This window comes from Typha latifolia, chromosome 2 (genome assembly GCF_019914945.1).
Source record: "Typha latifolia isolate L0001 chromosome 2, TyphaL0001v2, whole genome shotgun sequence".
Taxonomy (NCBI): Eukaryota; Viridiplantae; Streptophyta; class Magnoliopsida; order Poales; family Typhaceae; genus Typha; species Typha latifolia.
Window position 1 is genome coordinate 5,226,275 of NC_133087.1, and position 19,896 is coordinate 5,246,170.

Consider the following 19,896-nt stretch of genomic DNA (forward strand, 5'->3'; position numbering starts at 1 on the left):
GATTAATTTATACTTTATATCTATCCAATCAACTTATTTATATTAAATAAAATGTTTATAATAATTTTATAACAAATTATTTATTTATTTATTTATTTTATATCATAACTATTACATATTTAATATAAAAATAATTATTCCTAAAATAAAGATCTCATCTTAATAATAATAAAAATCTATTTTAGAACTGACGTTTATAAGGTACACTTTCTTTCCTATTAACTAAGGGTACTTTCTTGAATAAGTTTTTCAAACGCATCTAAATTAATATAAATTAAATTTTAAATAAAAAAGATATGATAAATATATTAAATAGCTACATATTTTATCATATTTTTATTATCTAAAATTCAATTCGTATTATTTTATATTCATTAAAAAAATTATCAAATCCTTTAGAATTTTCTCTCTAATAAAAAAGTTTATATTTGATATCTAATTTGATCAAATATGATAGAAATATTAACAACGGTATTTTAATCAAGACGAGGGAGCGATTAAGTGCTTAAATTAAAGGTATACATGATTTTGTGAAATTGAGCCAAAAAAATTAAATTGTAAGTAACTATTTTCTTATTTATGTTTGTCCTAATTTAATATCTCTCTTTAGTTTTTCAAATGCAGTATGATATTTCTTTGTTTTATTTAATTACCACGTAATATCTCTCTTTAGTTATGTCCTAATCTTCTCAAAACCGTTGTTCTTTTTTCGTAAATATTCTTAATGTTTCTAGTTTAATAATTAGCAGTTAAGATACGTTCATATATAGGAAGTTTTACATAATTACCGGTGATTATCATTGTAGTTAATTTTGTTACATAATATTCCTGTTAAATTATTATTAAAATTAATAGACCTATCTAAATGATGAAAATATTTCTCCCCCATTTAAAATTTAGAGAGTAAAATATTTATCAAAAATCTTTATATCACATAAAATTAGATATATTAATAGTGGATAGTTTTAAAACTCTTTTTAATCGGTTATATAAGGGCAAAATAATATTTTTATATCTAAATAGTATTTTAATCATGATTTATTGGTTTAATTAACGGCATGATATTTTTGTAAAAACATAATAATTTTAGTAAGAATTATAATATTTTGAAAGTTTTAAATGGCAATTATCATCAATTCCCTTGTATATAAATTAAATAACAACTCAAAGTGTCGAGTGGTATGAAGAAAACAAGAGTTTAATATTAAAGTTTAAAGTTTATTAAGCCAATTCATCTATTTTAGGAACATTAAAAGCATGCCAGAAAAGAAAAACAAATATAACACTAGGCCTCATGTTGAACAATATTTTCATCAAATCATAAATATGAAGAATAATAAAGCTACGCAGAATCAAATTAGATAAGTGGATCATAAATTCCATATAATTATAACACAATTATAAAGTTTCAAATAGAATTCTCATAGTGTATAAAAAGGCAAAAAACTCTACGGATAGACCTATGGGCTAACCGTGCATGTTACAAAATAATCACCAGCAAGTAAACAAATCATGATGTCTAGTAGTTCGACTATTATTAATAGTTCAAGTATGTTAGAGTTAACATGGATGGCTTTTCTCTTCGTTAGATTGGATTTATGTAACTATGATCTTTAAATGATTTCAATATATTGGCATTCTTTCAAATAAAAAATGGGGAACTTCTAGCTTTTCTATATAATTGCCACCGAAAATTTTGAGAATATTATAATTGTCACTATTTTTTTTTTCTTAAATTTCAAAATTATCACTAAAATCTCTTAACTCTTTCATAATTATCGTTATTATAAAAGGTATTAAATATATATATAAATGACTAAAATACTCCCTTTTTTTTAAGTTTAGACCGTAAAAATTATCAATAATTTCTGTCCCACGTATATATTTCTTTGTATTAAGTATAGTCTTGAAAATTTCTTACTCCATTTTGATAATTTATGCAAGGGATGTTTTAATCATAATTAGTTAGATTTAACTAATAGAATGAGTATTTTGAAAGTGCACAGTGATTTCGGTGGAAATATAAACTAGTAGCATTATGATATTTTAAAAGTTAAGTTTCCGATGGTAATTATATAAAAATTCTTTTAAACTATGGAGTTAAAGATGGTAAGAGTTTGTCGATCTTTTTCTTTTTTTGTAAATTTATTTTTCTTCTTAGGATTCACCTGACTAATAATAGGAATAGATAATACTTTTTGAGAAAGGTAATCAAAACCTCTATTACATGTTTTAATTTCTTATTCATTTTATTAACTTGTAATTCGCTTAGTCTTTCTTAAATTGGTTTGGATAATAATTAATAGAAGATAATGATACAAGAAGAATTATTATAATTTGTTACATAAGAGTTGTTATTTATAATCCATAAATTGTGTTTTAAAATATAATTTTATTTATATAACATGTCTAAATTTTATAAATGGGTATGCAGAAATTATGAGATGTTTAATAAAGAATATTAAAATGGAATATTAATTTTGAAGTCAAGTAATTTATATATGTAAGTAATTTAAAGATTTAAATTGAATATTTTAAGTTATAGAAGAATTTTTAAGTCAGATTATTTTAAAAGAAGTTGTTCGAAAATAGAGGCACTATATTTTAAGAGCTCAAGTATTTAAACAAGACCATAAAGAGAGAAAAAAAAATGCATAAGTCTAGTCGTTTAAATAGCTATTAACTACGTTTGAACAGGGGATTTTTTACTGATACACTATTTCATGAAATATTTCATGAACAGGGTATTCCTTATAATTCATATATATATTTTTTAATTATCAATATGCTAGCAAATTAGGCAATGGTCATCCAAATCAAGGAAAGGGTGAAAGAAACGAGGGTCAAGCTTAGAGCTTAGACTTTATCCCTAACTTGCCTAAGCGTGGCCAATATGAACTCCTCATGCAATTAACTCACACGTAAATTCTTACTCTGATCAAACAAGCTAAAGTTCGATGAATGTCGTGTAACGAAGTTTTCAATTGAACTCATTTGGAAGTTTCGATAGCATTTTTGCCATGATTCTTTAGAATATTTGTGCATTGAAATTTTATTAAAGTTAGATTGCAAATTCATCCAATTCTACATTTATGAATTCTTTTGCGATACCCACAGACTATAACAAATATAATTCCCTTCTTAGGCCCTTGAAGGGGATAGTGTATTTTAAAAAAAAATTCAATCCTTTTGTATTAGCTTCACAATACTTGAGTAGGTATCACTTATATCTCATAAGAAATAGAAAAGAAAAGCATTACTAAGATCCCTTATACTATTATAATATAGAAAAATAATAATAATTTTAACAAGTTGTCCTTCGTCTTTATATAAATTTAGACTGTAGAAAAAGAACGAGAGTGGATAAAGATTGGGAGATACTGAGATCGTGAGGTATTAAAGGTACGAAGAGATTAAAGTAACATCACCGTCGAGAGGGGAAAGAGAAAGAAGAGTAATAGAAATCATGGAGGTAGCTAATAGGAGAGATAAACGTTAGAAAAGAAAGAACTGAGAAAGATTGAAAAAAAAAAGAGAAGAAGAGTATAAATGTATTGGTATAAGTTTGAGAGGAGAACGATAACAATTTCGATAGAAATAGGAGCAAATACGTCAGTTCTGAGCCCAAAAAAAAGAAGAAGCAATCAACAAAGTAATAAAGAGTCTTTTAAGCTTGATGCATGCCATCCTATTTTCTATCTATTAGACTAATTTTAATGTTCAAAATTGTATTCGTTAATGTACGATTGAAGAGAAGAATTAAAATAACAAGTGCTGTTAATAGAGTTTCGTAAATAATTGCTAGTTTTCTGTTTCTAAAATTATTATTGATAGTTGATGCAACTAATAAGAAGATATGGTTGGTGGTATCCATCCTTGAGGTCGATTTGACATATTACATTGTTTTGGTAATAAAAATTGAGAGTGGAAACAAGATAGTACAGCCAGAACTGGTCGTCTATTGAGTAGTTTGGAGCTCAAACTGATTCCCTTTGTCTCCGTAGAGACGTCAGTCCAAAAAAATTATCCTGTCAAGTACACTGTACATTCTCCCAAACTTTTCTTTCTTTCAATACTAAATTAGCCTCCCCAAACTTTGTTTATATATTTTTTTCATCAGTTTGGTGGTATCTTTATAATTTAAAAAACCCAACTGCCTATATTTTTATTTTACCACATCAGCAAAATCTCTTACCCAAACTTCAATTTATAAATTTAAAATACTAACTGCCTATATTTTCAAGTTTCAAATATATATATATATATAACACTCTTGTTTAGGGGCTTTATGATGAATCAAACAAGCATCTCTTTTCTAAAAGTAGTTTTAATAGGAAGGATAGGTGAATTATGTTATGTGAATTACATTTAACAATTGAGTATTAGAGAAAATAAAAACCTTAAACTATTGAAATAAAATTTGAGGACTATAAGAGTAATAATTACACTGGAATATCATTTATTTTCCCTCCGCTACTAATCCATTTTCTTTACTTTTTCACATCACATTAAAAATAATAACTACACTTTAATCTAGTCAACAATCAAACATTATATTTTTCTTAGTCTAATTTAAATTTGGAGCTTAACCTCAAACCAAATATAGCCCCCCAGAGTGGAATAAATCTAATATTAAGATAGCTTTTCAATTTTTTTATATTAGTAAAAGAGAATTTATATCAGTATAGATTATTCTAGTATTTAGTTGTATATTAATATAATATGTAATTATACTTAATATGATATAAAATTGATATTAAATTAAAATAATAATAATAATATTGTATTTTAAATCAAAGATCAAAATATATACTCGAGTGGACAACAAGCGTGCTATGTAAGAAGACAGGAGACATCTTATCTGCACTGTGGATATATGTTTTCATAGTGCTTCGTATAACCTCGCAATGCTAAGAACAAATGCTAATGCTACCCTGTAACGATGCACTGCTTATAAATTTCTCCACATTTATAACATATCAAATATTTACAATGACGTTAAATAATGTGTGCAATATGTTCTTCTTTTTATTATTTGCACCTTCAATTAAGAGGAGAAAAAAAATTGAACTGAATGATCTTGGTCGGTCGGAGAGATGGAAGAAGAGTGCTCTTGCAATCTAATAAGTGTCTACGAGCAGACTTTATTGGAGAAATATGGGGGATTTAGTAGGAGTATGAGAGATCTTAGTATAATCATCCATGGAGCTAAACTTAAACATATAAAATGAATTGAAAAAAAACACACACACACACACACACAATCTGTTCAGTGATCGAATTTATTCAAGTAGATTTAAATTCGTTTAAAAATTTCAAAATCGCGTCAAATTATGGGATCAGATCAAAAATTGAAACAGAGAGAATAATAATATGATCAGGATAACAAAAATATCTAAAAAAGATAGGTTTTGAGATTCCTCGTGGCCATCAACACTCAGCACAGTTCACAGCCCAGCAATAGCCTGTTCAAATGTCTAGTCACCCATTAAAAGACTTTTGACATGCCATGCCATGCCGGGAAAGAAAGAAAGAAACCCACTTGATTAAATTAGCCCCGTCTAAAACTTAATACTAGTAAATTGGCATATTTCACTACAGCCATTTAATGTTTCTGTAATTTATTTAAATTTTTGTAGTAAAATACTGATAGATTGCCACGTATAAAATGCTAATCAGATTAGAAGAAACTGAAATTATTAACTCTTTTTTAAAATAAAATACTAAAAAATTTAGCATTTTATTAATAGCTATAAAGAAAAGTTTAGAAAGAGGGTTAGCTTGGTAAAAGAAAAGAAAAAAGTCCTAGCAAACGACGTGATCTCACTGTATAGTTTCCACAGGGAATGAAGCAAGGACGATAATAATTCGAGAGGAGTAGAGATCAAATCAAAACTTTATTGCACAGCTTTATTTTAATCTTTTCCTTCCCATCACCATCACCACCATCACCGCCACTACCACCCCCTCATGACCCTCGTGAGACAAAAGAAAGAAAAGATTCTCACAAGCAGACTGGAAGCCGTCATTTCAAACTCAAAAGCTCTCAATATATCTGAAAGCTATTCAATAGTACTAGTTTTTTTATGAAAAAAAAAAACTAGTATTAGTAGTAGTAGTATCTGTGACTTGCCTCACTCCACGTCCAATCCAAACTTTGTGGTCTCTTGGACTCGTTCTTTTTTAATGGATGGAATTAAGAAATCCCACCGCTTAGTGCTTGGAGTTGACAGGACAAGCACTCCACGTCTTTTGAGTCCAGCTCTTGGGTTTTAATTTATTTTTAATGGCGATGGTGGTGGTGGGGTGGGAATTTTCCCACGCTTGATTGGTTGGTGGTAGGGCAGTGGACAGTGGAGGAGGTGAGGATTTTTTTTTTTTTTTTTTTGGACGTTCCCACGAGAGGACGTGGCAGATTTGGATGCAAGTGAAGTGGTGGTAGTATTGTTTCTATGCACTAGAAAATAGTCCATCATCTTGATGTTCATCTGGAAGAAATTTTCACGTAGTGGCTATTAATTAGTATTTTATTATTATTTGGACTCGGCTTTGAATAGATTTTTTATATGCATTCTGGGTTGCGAGTATCAGGGCTGCAGCAGATACATGAAGCAATATAGTATCGATTTTATTTATTATTCATTGCTAGTTTCGAGGTGCATCAGTTCACCTCGTGAATTAAACGATTTACAACTATATTTCATCCTAATGTGGCATGGTACTTACAACCAAACAATTTGGTGAAGATTAAACCATAGTTACATTCATATATAGATGAGATATATATGAGTGTGCAAGTCACAGATACTAGGGAAAATTATTAAAGGTTTGCAATTGACGAAATAAAGAAAGAGATTCTTGTATTTGCTGAACCCTCCCACTTAAGATGGTGATAAAGTTACGTATCGTTGTTGAACAAAGGATCAAGGAAGTTCTAGGTCAACTACTCGACAGTAACTATAGATAAGAGAAACAAATTAGTAATGGGTTGTTTTCATATACATTTGATGACCAACCCTTTGAGAAACTAATCATCTTGTGGTAAGTTGACATTAGTCGTTGTCCACGTTCTCAAATTCTTAGTTGGCGTTACCTTCCGCCTTGTTTACTCAAAAGAATAGTTATTCTTATTCATTATTTTTAAGAGATCTTTGTTTTAGAAATAACTATTTTTATGTTTACTAGTATTCTAGAATAAAAATTTAATAATTACTTTTAATGTGATATAAAGTGAAGAAAAAGAATTATTATATATTATATATATTGAAATTACTATAAATACCCTGTGATTTAATATAATAGGATATATATATATATATATTAAGAGTAAATTTGTAATTGAGTGAATGTGTGGTATAAAATATAATTTTGATAAATATAATTTGTATTTTAGAATATGGTTAATATAATATTTGACTGTTATTTTAGAATAAGAAAAAAAATTATTCCTGAAGTGAATAGGAACTTATGAAATAAGTTTTATATCTGTATAGCTATACTCATTTGTTATACTTGCATAAGAAATGTTATATTAATATAAACTAATTTCTTCATAAAGTAATATAATATTTAATAATTATTTTTGATATGATATAAAATTAAAATAATAATTTAGCTTAAATAATTAAAATACTATTTATAATTGATAAGTGAGAAGAGGAGAGAAGAAAAAAAAAAGACAGACGGATCAAAATGATAATTAATTGCAGTAATTTCTTTTAAAAATAAAATTGTAGTTAACAAATATAAAAATATTAAGAAATAACTAGTATTAAGACAAATGATTATTTACTTGTTATATTAGAATAAAAACTACCGAAATCCACTCATTAAAGGAAATCATATGGTATTATATTGGAAGCTTATATTCATTATCCAGTCTAGAATCACATTAATCAAAGATGTCAATCACATCTGTTACTTCTTCTGTTACAACACCACCAATTTTAGACAAAGAAATCAGATCTTAATTTTGCACAATACACTTTCATTAAGTTCTATATATCTAAAACCAGGAGAGAGATTCTTTTGCCTTGAACAAGATTACACAAAATGAGGTCAGTAAGCATGTGCAGATCATCAGAAGTTAGATGATCACAGTCAATTTTTTACAATTCCCCTTGAGCTGAACATATCTTTCAAGACAAACAAACAAACTAATGACAAAATACCCGGAGGTTTTCTTCTTTCTTTTCCAAACTGTCAAGGCAGGTATCAATAGCGTCTATGGCCACAATCAAAGCCTTGGAGCTGTATGTCTGCATAGGCAATGCAGCACTGCAGCTAATTTCTAAGGTTGCTTTATAGTCAATTCAGCTCTCAAATGTAGCACGCCATCAATGAAAAAGAGGCTATCGTCGGCCATAAAAGATGTCCATGGAGTCGCAAAGAGATTCCTGTATCCAACTGCCTTTCCGCCTGTGAAAGTGTAGTAGCCTTTGTACTTGCTCGCAAACTCCCCTGATGGCCTTGTCCTTGCAGCAAACTCGTAATCTACTGTAAAACTTGTGGAGCCTTTCTCTTGCATCCCTAAGAAAAGACCAAAACAATGTAAAGAGTTTTGCTGATCCACATTGCAGTGGGCGGAGAGAAAGAACCCCTGTCCCCCAAGGTGGAAGGCCTGGGAATATACCCGGCCTGATGGGAAAAGTTTGGCACACTCATCCCGCTTCAGGTCGAGGTAAACAATGCATTGCGGATAGGGCCTATCAAACTCGACCACCTTCAGAGGGCGATACTTGTAAGCCCGCTCTACAAACCGCCGGTTGGTTGACTCATCTGCGGCAAGGATGCGTTGTCGATGGGGTGCATCTGCTTTGAATAGAAGTGCCTCAGTGACAGCTTTGGCAGCAATTTCATGGTCCAGATCATTGCAAGTAAGGACTTTCTTCAGTTTCCTGCAGGTCATATGAGAGAAGCGTATAAGGCGAAGCAGGCGAGAACCCAAGATCTCACGCCTTTCTTCCAACTTTGGGTACTGAGCACGGGCCCACTTGAGCACACAATCATATATCGCATCCTCCGATGCCACCTGGAGATCATTGCTTGAGAGGATAGCTTCAAACGCAGCAAGGGGGAGATTCAACACTTCATCTTGAAACCTAGAATGGGAAGAATGGCTTGGTTTTGAACTCATCATTCTAAGACTTTTTAAAGTTTAATTCCAATAGTCAGTTAAAATTAACTCACTTGGTTAGATCCTTGTACTTATTAGCAAGGAACTCCTTGGCTGCATCAGTTAGTGGCTGGACTGCAGCAGCAATTGAAACACTGGAAGGGAGATCTAGGTATAGCAGTGCGGAATCTGTGGTCATAGGCAAGCTTCTAAGAACCTGACTGCAGTGCCTCATGCAAGAAACAACCTCAAACTTATCAGCAGCTAGCAAGATATCCAACAGAAGGGGAGGCGAGGTGGTTGACAACTTCCCGCTGTACATAAAACTTAAGAGCTCCATAAGAGAAGCTTCCTCTGTTGCAAGCAGGAATAAATCATGAAAATATACAAAGTGCCAAGGTAGGGCTGACCAGATCGTACTGTACAAAGCAAATTTGTCTATGCTTGTCAAGTTAACATTCAATAAAATGCTAGTTCAACATTGACTAAATATGGAGATTTCTGATGATATAGAAGTCCTAAAGAGTGAATTGTTGGAGCATTCAGTACAAATGAATCAATCATCTGTAAAGAAAACTTCTGTGAGTTTATGAATCATCACCTCAGATTTGCACAATTTATCAGAGGTTTGTGGAGTCACAAGGTCAAATATAACATGCAAATCTTGTGAATAAAGCAACTTGAATTTCCTTTGATTTTTTACAACAGCAGAGTAACACTGGATCGAAGATAAAACACTTGTATATTATGAGCTTTATGATTCAACATACAATCAAAAAATCAAAAAGAAAAAAAAACATAGTCACGGAGCCAAAGCTACAGAAAACCATTTCAATTTACCTGAAGCATAGATTCTTAGTGTGGCATGTCGCTGGTCAGATTCTCTCATTCCATTTGAAAAAAGCTAAAAATCAGACATGCAGAAAACTCAATTAAGAGGAAGTGGGTAGAATCTCCTCTACATGCATAAAGTGAAAAAAAGGGAATTTCATACCTTGAAGAAAAATGGGCTCTTTGCGGCCAGAATAGCAGAGCTTATATAGATTGATTTCACTCTTGGAGCCTCGGAGGATTCCGTACTCCATGATAACTCATTACTTTCTGAATCATCACCTACAGAATTATTGAGTCCTATATTTAATTAAAAGCACAAACAAAAGTCAACTACCAGGTCAAGGTAAGTTTCAGCACAAAAGTACCAGAAAAGCATATTATTAATAATTATTCTTTTACGCAACTATTCAAGCTTCTTAGGTTACATGTAGCAAATTGCCGCCACTACACTTGAAACAGAAGCACATAAGGAAGGATATTAGTTATATACTAGATATGTTTATTAACTTTGATTGAAGCCTATCAGGTTAAAATAGGCATAGAATCTATAAAGGAATACAGACTCATTGTCTGGTTCTTCTAGGAAATTATTTAATTATGCACTAAGAAAAGATGCTTGGGGTACTTAATTGCCTTGGTTTTATTGATGCATAGAATTTTCTGTGGTAGAGATTGTGACTGCAAATATGCCATAATTAATACCTACTATCTTCACATATATTACACTTTCACCTTGACTAAACACCCCACTATCTTCCCTGTTTCATAGTTTACTATGTTGAATATTGCTGTATGCAAAAGGTTAAAACTTAAAAGAGCACTTGGGACCTCCAAATGTGAAATGAGGGGAGAAAAGGAGAGAAAAACAGACTCCCGAGTGAAAATAGAAAATTAAAGATAACAGAGAAGTATAAAGACTTTGAAGGATGATAACACAAAAGAAGGAAGCACTTCTAATACCAGCAAGCCTATTGCAGTAAGCATAAATCTTACCACATAATACTTAGGGGTGGCAAAATTTGACCTTATCTAATAACCCAATATGATTATCTGGCTTTTAAATGGGTTTGAGTTTAGGGGTGGCAAAATTTGACCTCATCTGATATCCTAATGTGATTATCTAATAACTCAATATGGTTCCATCAGATCTACCATTGTATCCTCCTGAAATTTGAATATGTCGTTGCTCTTGAAAAAAACTTTCTAATAAATCTAAGATCTCAAGGCTTGGTTGGTTAGATCTTGAGATATCAACCAAACAGTAGTCATAGGTCAGGATACTTTTTGGACAGTAATGTAAATTAATGGATGACTGAGAGGAAGAGAAGATGAGTGAGAAGAGACTGGCCCTTAAGAACAAGGGTGGTGTGGCTAGACGAAGAGGGTTTTGACGGCCAAAAATGGCGGTCTAGAAGAGGACGAGATCAATCCAACAGAAAAGGCGATCGCAGTCGACGAGAGGAAGGAGAAGTTGAGGCCAGTGGCCAAGTTGAGAGAGGAGAAAGTAGGGGTGGCAAGGCTTGAGCCAAATAATTTTTAATTAATTCAATTAGGGCTGCACTCCACATATATATAGAGGCTTAACTGACTTGAACTAGGATTTGTCTTAAAGGGTTACATAACTTAACTATGACTTACCCTAAGGGCTTATATGACTTAACTAAACTAGTCTCCTTATCTTCATCAATTCAATTCTTTAAATTTGCTATTGATAGAGTTCGAATGGAAAGAAACTTTGAATATGAAAGTTGTAGATCATAACGTCACTGATTTTATCCAACTGGTTTCATATTATTTGGACTTCAGATAAATATATTCTTAATATTCTCTCGAAATTGCAAAAAACTTAAGTTAACTTCACTTAGCTAATTAAATAAAATACAATCTACTAGATTGTAACTAAATCACATAAGCAAATAATATAAATAAGATAAATAGACTCGATCCATCGAGCTTAATGTCCCAATTATGCGCTCCGACTTGACCCGAACGCATCAATCCACCATGCTTCTGGCCGCCTTATTCTCAAGGTGTCCATGGTGGTTTCCAAACTATTCCTAGTTACCGAATCATTTCCTCCAAATCCAAGCTAAGTTCAACAGCGCAAGGATTGTGGATGAGGCTATGACTCGGCTAAGTGTAGTCCAATATAGCATGTTAATTGGTGCTCAATCACGTAGTCCAGAGCTACAATTAGATTCACTTACAATCCGAGGTGGACTTGGGTTTGGCTTGGGCCACACGTGCGACTGGCTTATTGGGACTTTGGTGCGTCGAGGGTCAAAGAAGGCGACTGATCAGATCGAAGGACCCTGATAACCAACCATGACCATATGATCGGGTCGTCAAGGCATCGAACTCTAAAATCTTTCAAATCTTTGATGTCGTCAATCGACAGCTCGAGTGGCAATCGATGGTGATCGACGACCGCTTCGGGATTCCTAGCTACTAGTGTGGGTAAGGCTGTCAAAAAAGCCTATGGGTTCATGAGATCCGCGGGCTCAGCTTGTTAAGAGCCCGACTCGAGCTCGGCTCGGGCTCCAAATGAGTCAAGTCGAGCTGGAGTTGGCTCGCTCGAGCTTGGCTCGATTAGGCTCAACATTGTAGCTATATATATTTATTCTTTCACTGTCAAAAGGTTTCTTTTAGCCTCTTCACTCTCTTATCTTCAATCAAAGCATCTCTCGTCTAGTCTTCTTTATGGGCTTCATAACAAGTGAAAGCTACAGTTAGCATCATCCTCACATTTTCCCCAATTCAGATGGCATCATCCTTATCCCCATACCTTAACCCCTCTCTCGCTCCTAACACCTCTCTCTCTCTTCAATCTCCTCTTCTCCCTCATCCCCCCTTTTCGAAAGCTACAGTTAGCATCATTCTCACATTTTCCCCAACTCTAATGTCATCATCCTCATCCCCATACCTTAACCCCTCTCTCTCTTAAAACCCTTCTCCCTCATCCCCCCTTTCTAATCTCCCGTTAGGATTTCGGCGCCGCCCCCACCTCTTTCTCCTCATTCTTCGACAAAGCACGACTGTGGGTTTGTGCGAACTGAGGAGCAAATCTGATCTACGACGAGATGCTGGAGCTATTCCCGGAGGAAGATCCTCACGATGTTCAACTCAGACACATGCTTCATTCTTTGTTTGATTTTTTATTTTCCCTTTGGATTAGTTTGTCTTGATTTAGGATCATTTTTTATTTGGTAAAATACTTTTAGGAATTAAGGACTCGAAAATGTTCCTTGAGTAGAAACTGAGTAAATTAGCACAAGAGCAAGATAATTTTTCTTTCATTTCACCATGCCAATGAAAGGGAATCTTTCATTGATGCCCCCATTTGCCTCTTTTGCTCTCCATCAAGCTGTCGAGCCGAGCTCGAGCTGGAGAAGAGCCGAGCCAAGCTAAACTTTTCCAGCTCGAATCGAACTCCAGCTAGAAAATTCCAGTAATCGAGCCAAGATGAGATAGGCCCAGCTCGCTCAAGCTCAGCTCGTTTACACCCCTAGGTATGGGCAGCAAGGGCTCCCTTGGCGGTGGTGTAAGCCTCGATGGTCCTCCATCATGTAGTGGAGTCCTCTGACCTGATTGTCCATGCGTGGAGAACGGGGATTCAACCCTAGCCTGTCGTGGCACATTTTTGACCAGCAACTGATGTCACTGATTGAGGAGGATCTGGATAAGTGTCTCAATGTTTCGCTGGGTCTCCACAATGCTCAGCATAATTTATTGCTGATACACCTTCATCCGCTCCAAAATTTAATCCGTGGAAACGAAAGCCGAATCCGCCTCTATAGGTGTCGCGATTGGCCACGACCGCTTGGTGGTGGACCGGTGGGTGCCATGGCTGTCGTGTCTGGTTGTCGGGATGTAGATAATCGCATGTTGGCCATTGTTCACAGCCAAAGACTAGCGCCAATATCAATTCATACAAATCGGCTTGATTCGATTCGTAATGATTTCATGACAAATTCGAGGACGAAACTTACGAGGGCAATTCCATCATATCTATCTGTTAGATTCTCTTGAAATTTGAATATGTTGTCGTTCTTAAAAAGAATTTTTCAACAAATTCAAGATCTCAAGGTTTAGCCGATTAGATCTTAAGATATCTACCAAATAGTGATTGAAGTTCGGGATATGCTTTGGGCAATTATGTGAATTAAAGGATAACCAAAAGAAAGAGAAGATGGAGAGAAGGTCGACCTTTAGGGACAAAAGTGGTGCGGCTAGGCGAAAGGGGGTTTCAACAACTAAGGATGGTGGTCTAGAAGGAGACGAGATCAATCTGACAGAAGAGGCACTGACGATTGACAAGAGGAAGGGAGAAGAGGTTGTGGCCAAGTTAAAAGATAGGGGGCAGCAAGGCTTAAGCCAAATAATTTATAATAAATTCAATAAAAGTTGCACTCCACATATATATAGAGGCTAACTCTAAACTGAGTCGAACTAATATTAGCCTTAAATGCTTACAAAACTTAACTGAGACTTATCTTAAGAGCTTACATGACTTAACTAAATCGGTCTCCTTATTTTTCTCGGATTATTCTCCATTTCACTGTTTCATATTATTTAGACTTCAAATTAATATCTTTTATATATGTTTCCATCCGAAACTGCGCAGAACTTAAGTTAACTAGATTTAGCTAATTAAATAAATTCTGTCATACTAGGACTTTGACTAAATCACATAAGCTGATAAGATAAATAGATTCGATCTATCGAGCCCAATGTCTCCATGATGTAATTCGACCAGACCTGGATCACATCACTTTCTCATTTTCTCTCTATTGGTTTTGGTTCATTGTGGTTTAAACGACCAAAACTCGCCCAATCCAAATCAGGTATTGGTCAATCTGGCTTATACCCCATCGGAACTAGTCGGGATAAGATCAAGAGCCAATTTGGGTTAGGATCGAGATCGACCGAGATTGGGAACCTTGGTTATGATACATTGATACTAGTAATTTGATGGCATCCAATAGCATGACAAGCATATGCAGCTAGTTCTTTAGCCATTATAACTTGCTAGAAATGTACAAAGTATAAACCTCTAAAGCTTCTAAGAAAATACCCCCAAAAAGTTGAGCAAATTTTAGTCATAGAAATTTATTTAAGTGTGTGCATTCAAAAAGAGTTGTATTCAGGTCCCCCATGAGGAGAAAAGGAGACAAGTACTAGTGGTTAAAATGGACCGAAGTAATTTAAAAAGTATAATAACATTTGATTTGACATATGTTAGTATTCAATATACCGAACACATGCTGCAAGGAACATCTCTGTTATTTAGTGAAAATATGATAGTATTCAATATATTAGATAACAATTTTACAGCTACAAGGATTCATACAGCATTAGCATGGATTAAGCATGGGCAATAGATGCTTGATTTATCTATTTATAGATGAAATGTTAATTATAAATTTAACTCGATGCATTTGCAGGGTGTTTCTAAATAAACTTAATTAATTTTTGTCTTAGTTATTTTTTTTCTTTTTTTGCATGTTGATCGGTTATGATCTTTGTACAATTGGCGGCTTAGAGTGATGTTGTTTGCTTTTGTTCAAAATATTTTTAAGTTTGTAATAGACTGTGACCTTCAAACTATGTTGTATTTGTAATGAAGTTATTGTTAGTTGAAAGTTGGAACTATGACTAGCACTTAGATTTATTACTTAATGGTGGCAGTTAGTGCCACTAGAATTGGCACAATATCTATATTTTAATTAATAATTAATGTTCTTTTGTATACTTTTTATTAAATTTATGGATGAATTGGTGGATGGAATATCATTTTTGTGTTGAATTGAATTTACTATTGAATTGTATCATTTTTGTGTTGTATAATTTTTTTATCGTGTTAATCATGTTGTGCTATCATGTTACCATTTTGTATTAACATGTTACATGTACACGACTCGTTTATTAAATGGGCTACATGAGTCGTGTCGTGTAATACGTCTAATAATCGAGTCATGTTGGTATTTTCTAAATTCAAACTGTTTAATAATCGGGTCATATCTTTGTTAGGGTGAAGTTGTCCCGATCCGAATCTGACCCGACATAAACCCATCTAACCTGACTCAATTGCCACACCTAATTATACTAGTAGAATTGATGAAAGACAAAAGTCTGAGCACAAAGAGAAGCAGAGTATATCTTCTGAGTCACCTCCTACGCTAAAATGGTGCATGCCAAGGAGTTCCTTAACCAAAAGCTACGAAAATCAAAAGTACATATATATATATATATATATATAAACATGTATGCAGTTGAGTCTAAGCCATGTTGCAAAGAAGCAATCTATCTCTAAGGAGAAGCAAGCATTGGTTATGGACTACGACTTGAAAAATGTAAGTGCTGATATTATAGCAAGGCTAGTGTCAAGAAGATCAAGAACTCACATTGTTATAATTTTCGTTTGATATAGCAAATTGTGATCCAACCTACCTGCTAAACACCACATAGGAGACCATATGATTCGTTGTCAAGGATGAGTTATATCTAGGTCTGCAGATTGGTCCTCCACAATTAGACCCAAATATGACCAGTTGACTCAAGGATAGAATCTCAATCTAAAATCTGAGCCTAACTGCCCCCCCCTCAACCCAATCAAGTGGAGATTTATGCTTAGAATGAATTTGCCAACTCCACACCTGCTCCCGACCAAAGCAGACCTGGTAGACTTGGTTTATAAGAACATGCTTATACCATTCAATCTCTTATGTTTTCCCATGCTAAGGGCTACAATCTAAGGTTCTAAAATGATTCATTTTTCTTTAACGTTCAAGATACAAATATTTTTAGACAATACTTTCTCTTTCATATGCATTACAGTATTTCAGGGATGAGGGCTAATAAAATTTAGCATAACTTGTATAACTTTTAAGCAAATTCTTAATCCTTTACGTGGTCATTGCATCTGCAGTTTTCTTATCTAGATTTACCTACCTTTAGCCCAACAAAATTAACATGTGCTAATCCAATGTCCCACATCTTCGATCTATTTCGACTTCAACATGATCCCAACCAAAACCCATATGAACATGTTGATCTTTTATGCACGGTCGATCCAAACCAACCTGAATATCCCACCAATGGACCAAACTCGATGTACTACTATTTCATGTGTGGCGTAATAACTGTAGCTTAGTGAACACTAATCCATGGATAGTATATAGATTATCCATCACCAACTAGATATCGGTCAAAGGAAACAATTGTAAAGGTGAAGCTGCTATCCATATATGCCATCAGTCATCACAGTGCATCAACAAGGTTAATGATGATTATTATATGCTTTTGCTAATTCTACATGAAGGACTCTATCAAGTAATAATATTTGCATGCATATACAATTTCTGACTAGTGGAATTGCAAGAGGTGAGCGAAGTGGAAACTGTGAGTTGGCAATTGATGGAAAGAGTGAGCAAACTAAAAAATGTAGAGGTCAACCACATAACTCAATATGAATGGTTGACCTAAAATATTAACCGTACTAAAGTTTTCTTATTTGTCAAAATAGTTCAAAGGATTTTAATTTTTGAACCTTAAAAGGAGGTTGCTTAGGCGTAATTATGCATTTGTGTCTAAAATGAAAACAATATCATGAAGGGCAAATTAATTAGTAATATAAGCTAGAAATACCAAACTTCACAAATAACTTCCAGCAGAGTATCATATAAAAATAGACTAAGGAATCTTTGCTATCTTAGCAACCAGGATGTAGCATAAACAGCCAAACAGGTGATCAATTATACTGACCTTCTTGATTGAGATCCAGTGGAGATTCTTCAATCATAGCTACAGCTTCCTCGTCATGGTTTTCTTCATAGTCATCACATTCCTCAGTTTCAGGTTGCATAAATACATGCTCTCCCATGCACTTCCCAGATTCTGTAGCTAAAGATAAAATGCAGGAACAATTACACTAGGTGTAAACAGTTAAAAGAAACTTGTAACCATTGTAAGAACATGAACAAAAATTTAAGCACAAACAGAGAAAGTCTAAAGCATTATGTCATAGTGACAATTCTGTGGATAGGATCTTTTGGAGGCCAAAAAATTGAAGCCATTTTTAACAAATAAAACAAACTAGATAGTATAAAAATCATATGCAAGCAAAACTGACAAAAATTGTGACCACAAATGTAGCTTAAAATCAATACATGATCTAGGTAAACTACAGAGATGACACAGTTATTACAGATTACCATCGAGCAACACCAATAACTAGAAGTTGCACAAAGTTATGGCTTACAAGAAGCAACATAATCTAAGAAGAAAAACAATCAGGAGTAGAACAGACTTAATTATCTGAGTGCAAACTATGGCATAAACATATATGTTCATTATTGTAAATGAAATAGTACACCTGCTATAGCAGCAAAATTAAAAGAAAAAAAATTTATTCATGTTACGAAAAATCCCTGAAAGTGTAACTATTACCTCATCTACACGACTCTACACAAGAAAACTTGTCCAGCTCCAATGTTAATCATTGCAGAGGTGCATAGCTGACAAAAAGGCTTCAGAAAACCTTCCAATATGTGTCTTCAAATTGTAGTCCTTGATTCACTTGGCATGTGCATTTGCCCCTAATTACTTGTGCTAATCCATGTTGTATACTGCTCCAATAACTATGATTGAACAAAATTGAATATTCATTCTCTTGTGTGATATAACTGTTGGCACTCTAGTGTCTATAGTGGTACAACCTAGAATGTACATTCTAATGTACTCATTTCACATTTAATTACAAGTTTTTCAAGCGTACTCACATCAACATCCTGACTTCACTACAATCATCCAATCCTCAGGAGCTGTTCAAGCATCCAATCCTCAGGTCTGGATTAGCAGTCCAAAAATTGAACTTCAAGCCAGAAAAAACCCAAGGTGCCTTTTATGAAAGGTTAGAGCATTCCCACATGAAAATGTAAATGGCAACGTTCGTACTTACAACATGGTGATGGAAAAATGCTTAATAAACCTTACTAAAATTTCTCTGCACAAAGATCATTCGACTGGTAGGATATTTCGTAATGCTACTGCATTATTAAAAAAGCAAGAAAAGATTCAAGGAAGTAATGAACTAATTTCAATAGCCAAACGAAGTAAGGAATATTTTAAACACTAATCCAGAAATTCGAAATCAACGAAACGTATATAATAAATAAAATCATTAGAAAAATAATAATAGTAACCATAAGAAATTAATCAATAAATCAATAGCCAAAAAGGAACAAAATTTCACGAAACTGAAACAGATTCTACCTTTCTCCTTCCCAATCTCCCCTCTCGGCCGCTTCCTATGCCGGGCCCAATCAGCCAGTGTTTCGCACCCGTGTCCACCAATCCTACTCCCCGGCGGGTCGTCCATGATCTCGATCCGGAGCACGCGGTCGGAGAAGTTGACAGAGTTGAAGGCGAACTCGAAGTTGGGGCTCCCGCTGGCGCGGGAGAAGTCGGGGTCCATGATCAACAAGGGATCGAAGAGGTCGCCGCCGGAGGAATCCCTCATTCCCCTCGCCCGAAGGCGCAACGCATGGGGAACGCGCGAGAGAGGAGACCGCGAACACGAGAGTTCGGAAGAAACCCTAACCCAGTAACCCTAGCTTTGTGGTTTCATCTATCGCGAGCGACGAGATGAAGGACAGAGAGAGAGAGAGAGAGAGAGAGAGAGAGAGAGAGAGAGGAGGAGAGCGTTTTAAAACGCGGAGGAATTAATTGTTAACTTATCGGGAAGGTGAAGAGGAGGAAGGATGGAGAAGAAATCCCCCGGGCGGCCGGGCAGTTGCTGGAAATGGACTCGTTCGCTTTTTTTTTTCTTTTTTCTTTTTTCTTTTTCCTTTCTTTCTTATTTTTCCCCCTTCCATTATTTGGTTTTGAAGAGGAGACGCTTTTTTACACAATGACCATCGAATTTTTCTTTATTTTGTTTTTATTTA

General features: G+C 34.2%; 1 protein-coding gene across 4 annotated transcripts; it reads right to left on the bottom strand.

The window, feature by feature from the left end:
• Positions 1–7,944: 7,944 nt before the first annotated feature.
• LOC140782065 (BTB/POZ domain-containing protein POB1-like) lies at positions 7,945–19,825 on the bottom strand. 4 transcript variants are annotated; one of them, XM_073128425.1, is made up of 6 exons: positions 19,223–19,825; positions 17,714–17,851; positions 10,110–10,228; positions 9,956–10,019; positions 9,190–9,469; positions 7,945–9,101 (listed from the first exon to the last, which is right to left on the bottom strand). In XM_073128425.1, the coding sequence occupies exons 1-6, from the start codon at positions 19,467–19,469 to the stop codon at positions 8,291–8,293; spliced, it is 1,659 nt and encodes a 552-aa protein (XP_072984526.1). In that variant the 5' UTR covers positions 19,470–19,825; the 3' UTR covers positions 7,945–8,290. The 4 variants fall into 4 exon arrangements, with proteins under 4 accessions (XP_072984526.1, XP_072984523.1, XP_072984527.1 ...); XM_073128422.1 differs by having other exon boundaries at positions 10,110–10,246; XM_073128426.1 differs by having other exon boundaries at positions 17,714–17,845; positions 19,223–19,807.
• Positions 19,826–19,896: the final 71 nt, after the last annotated feature.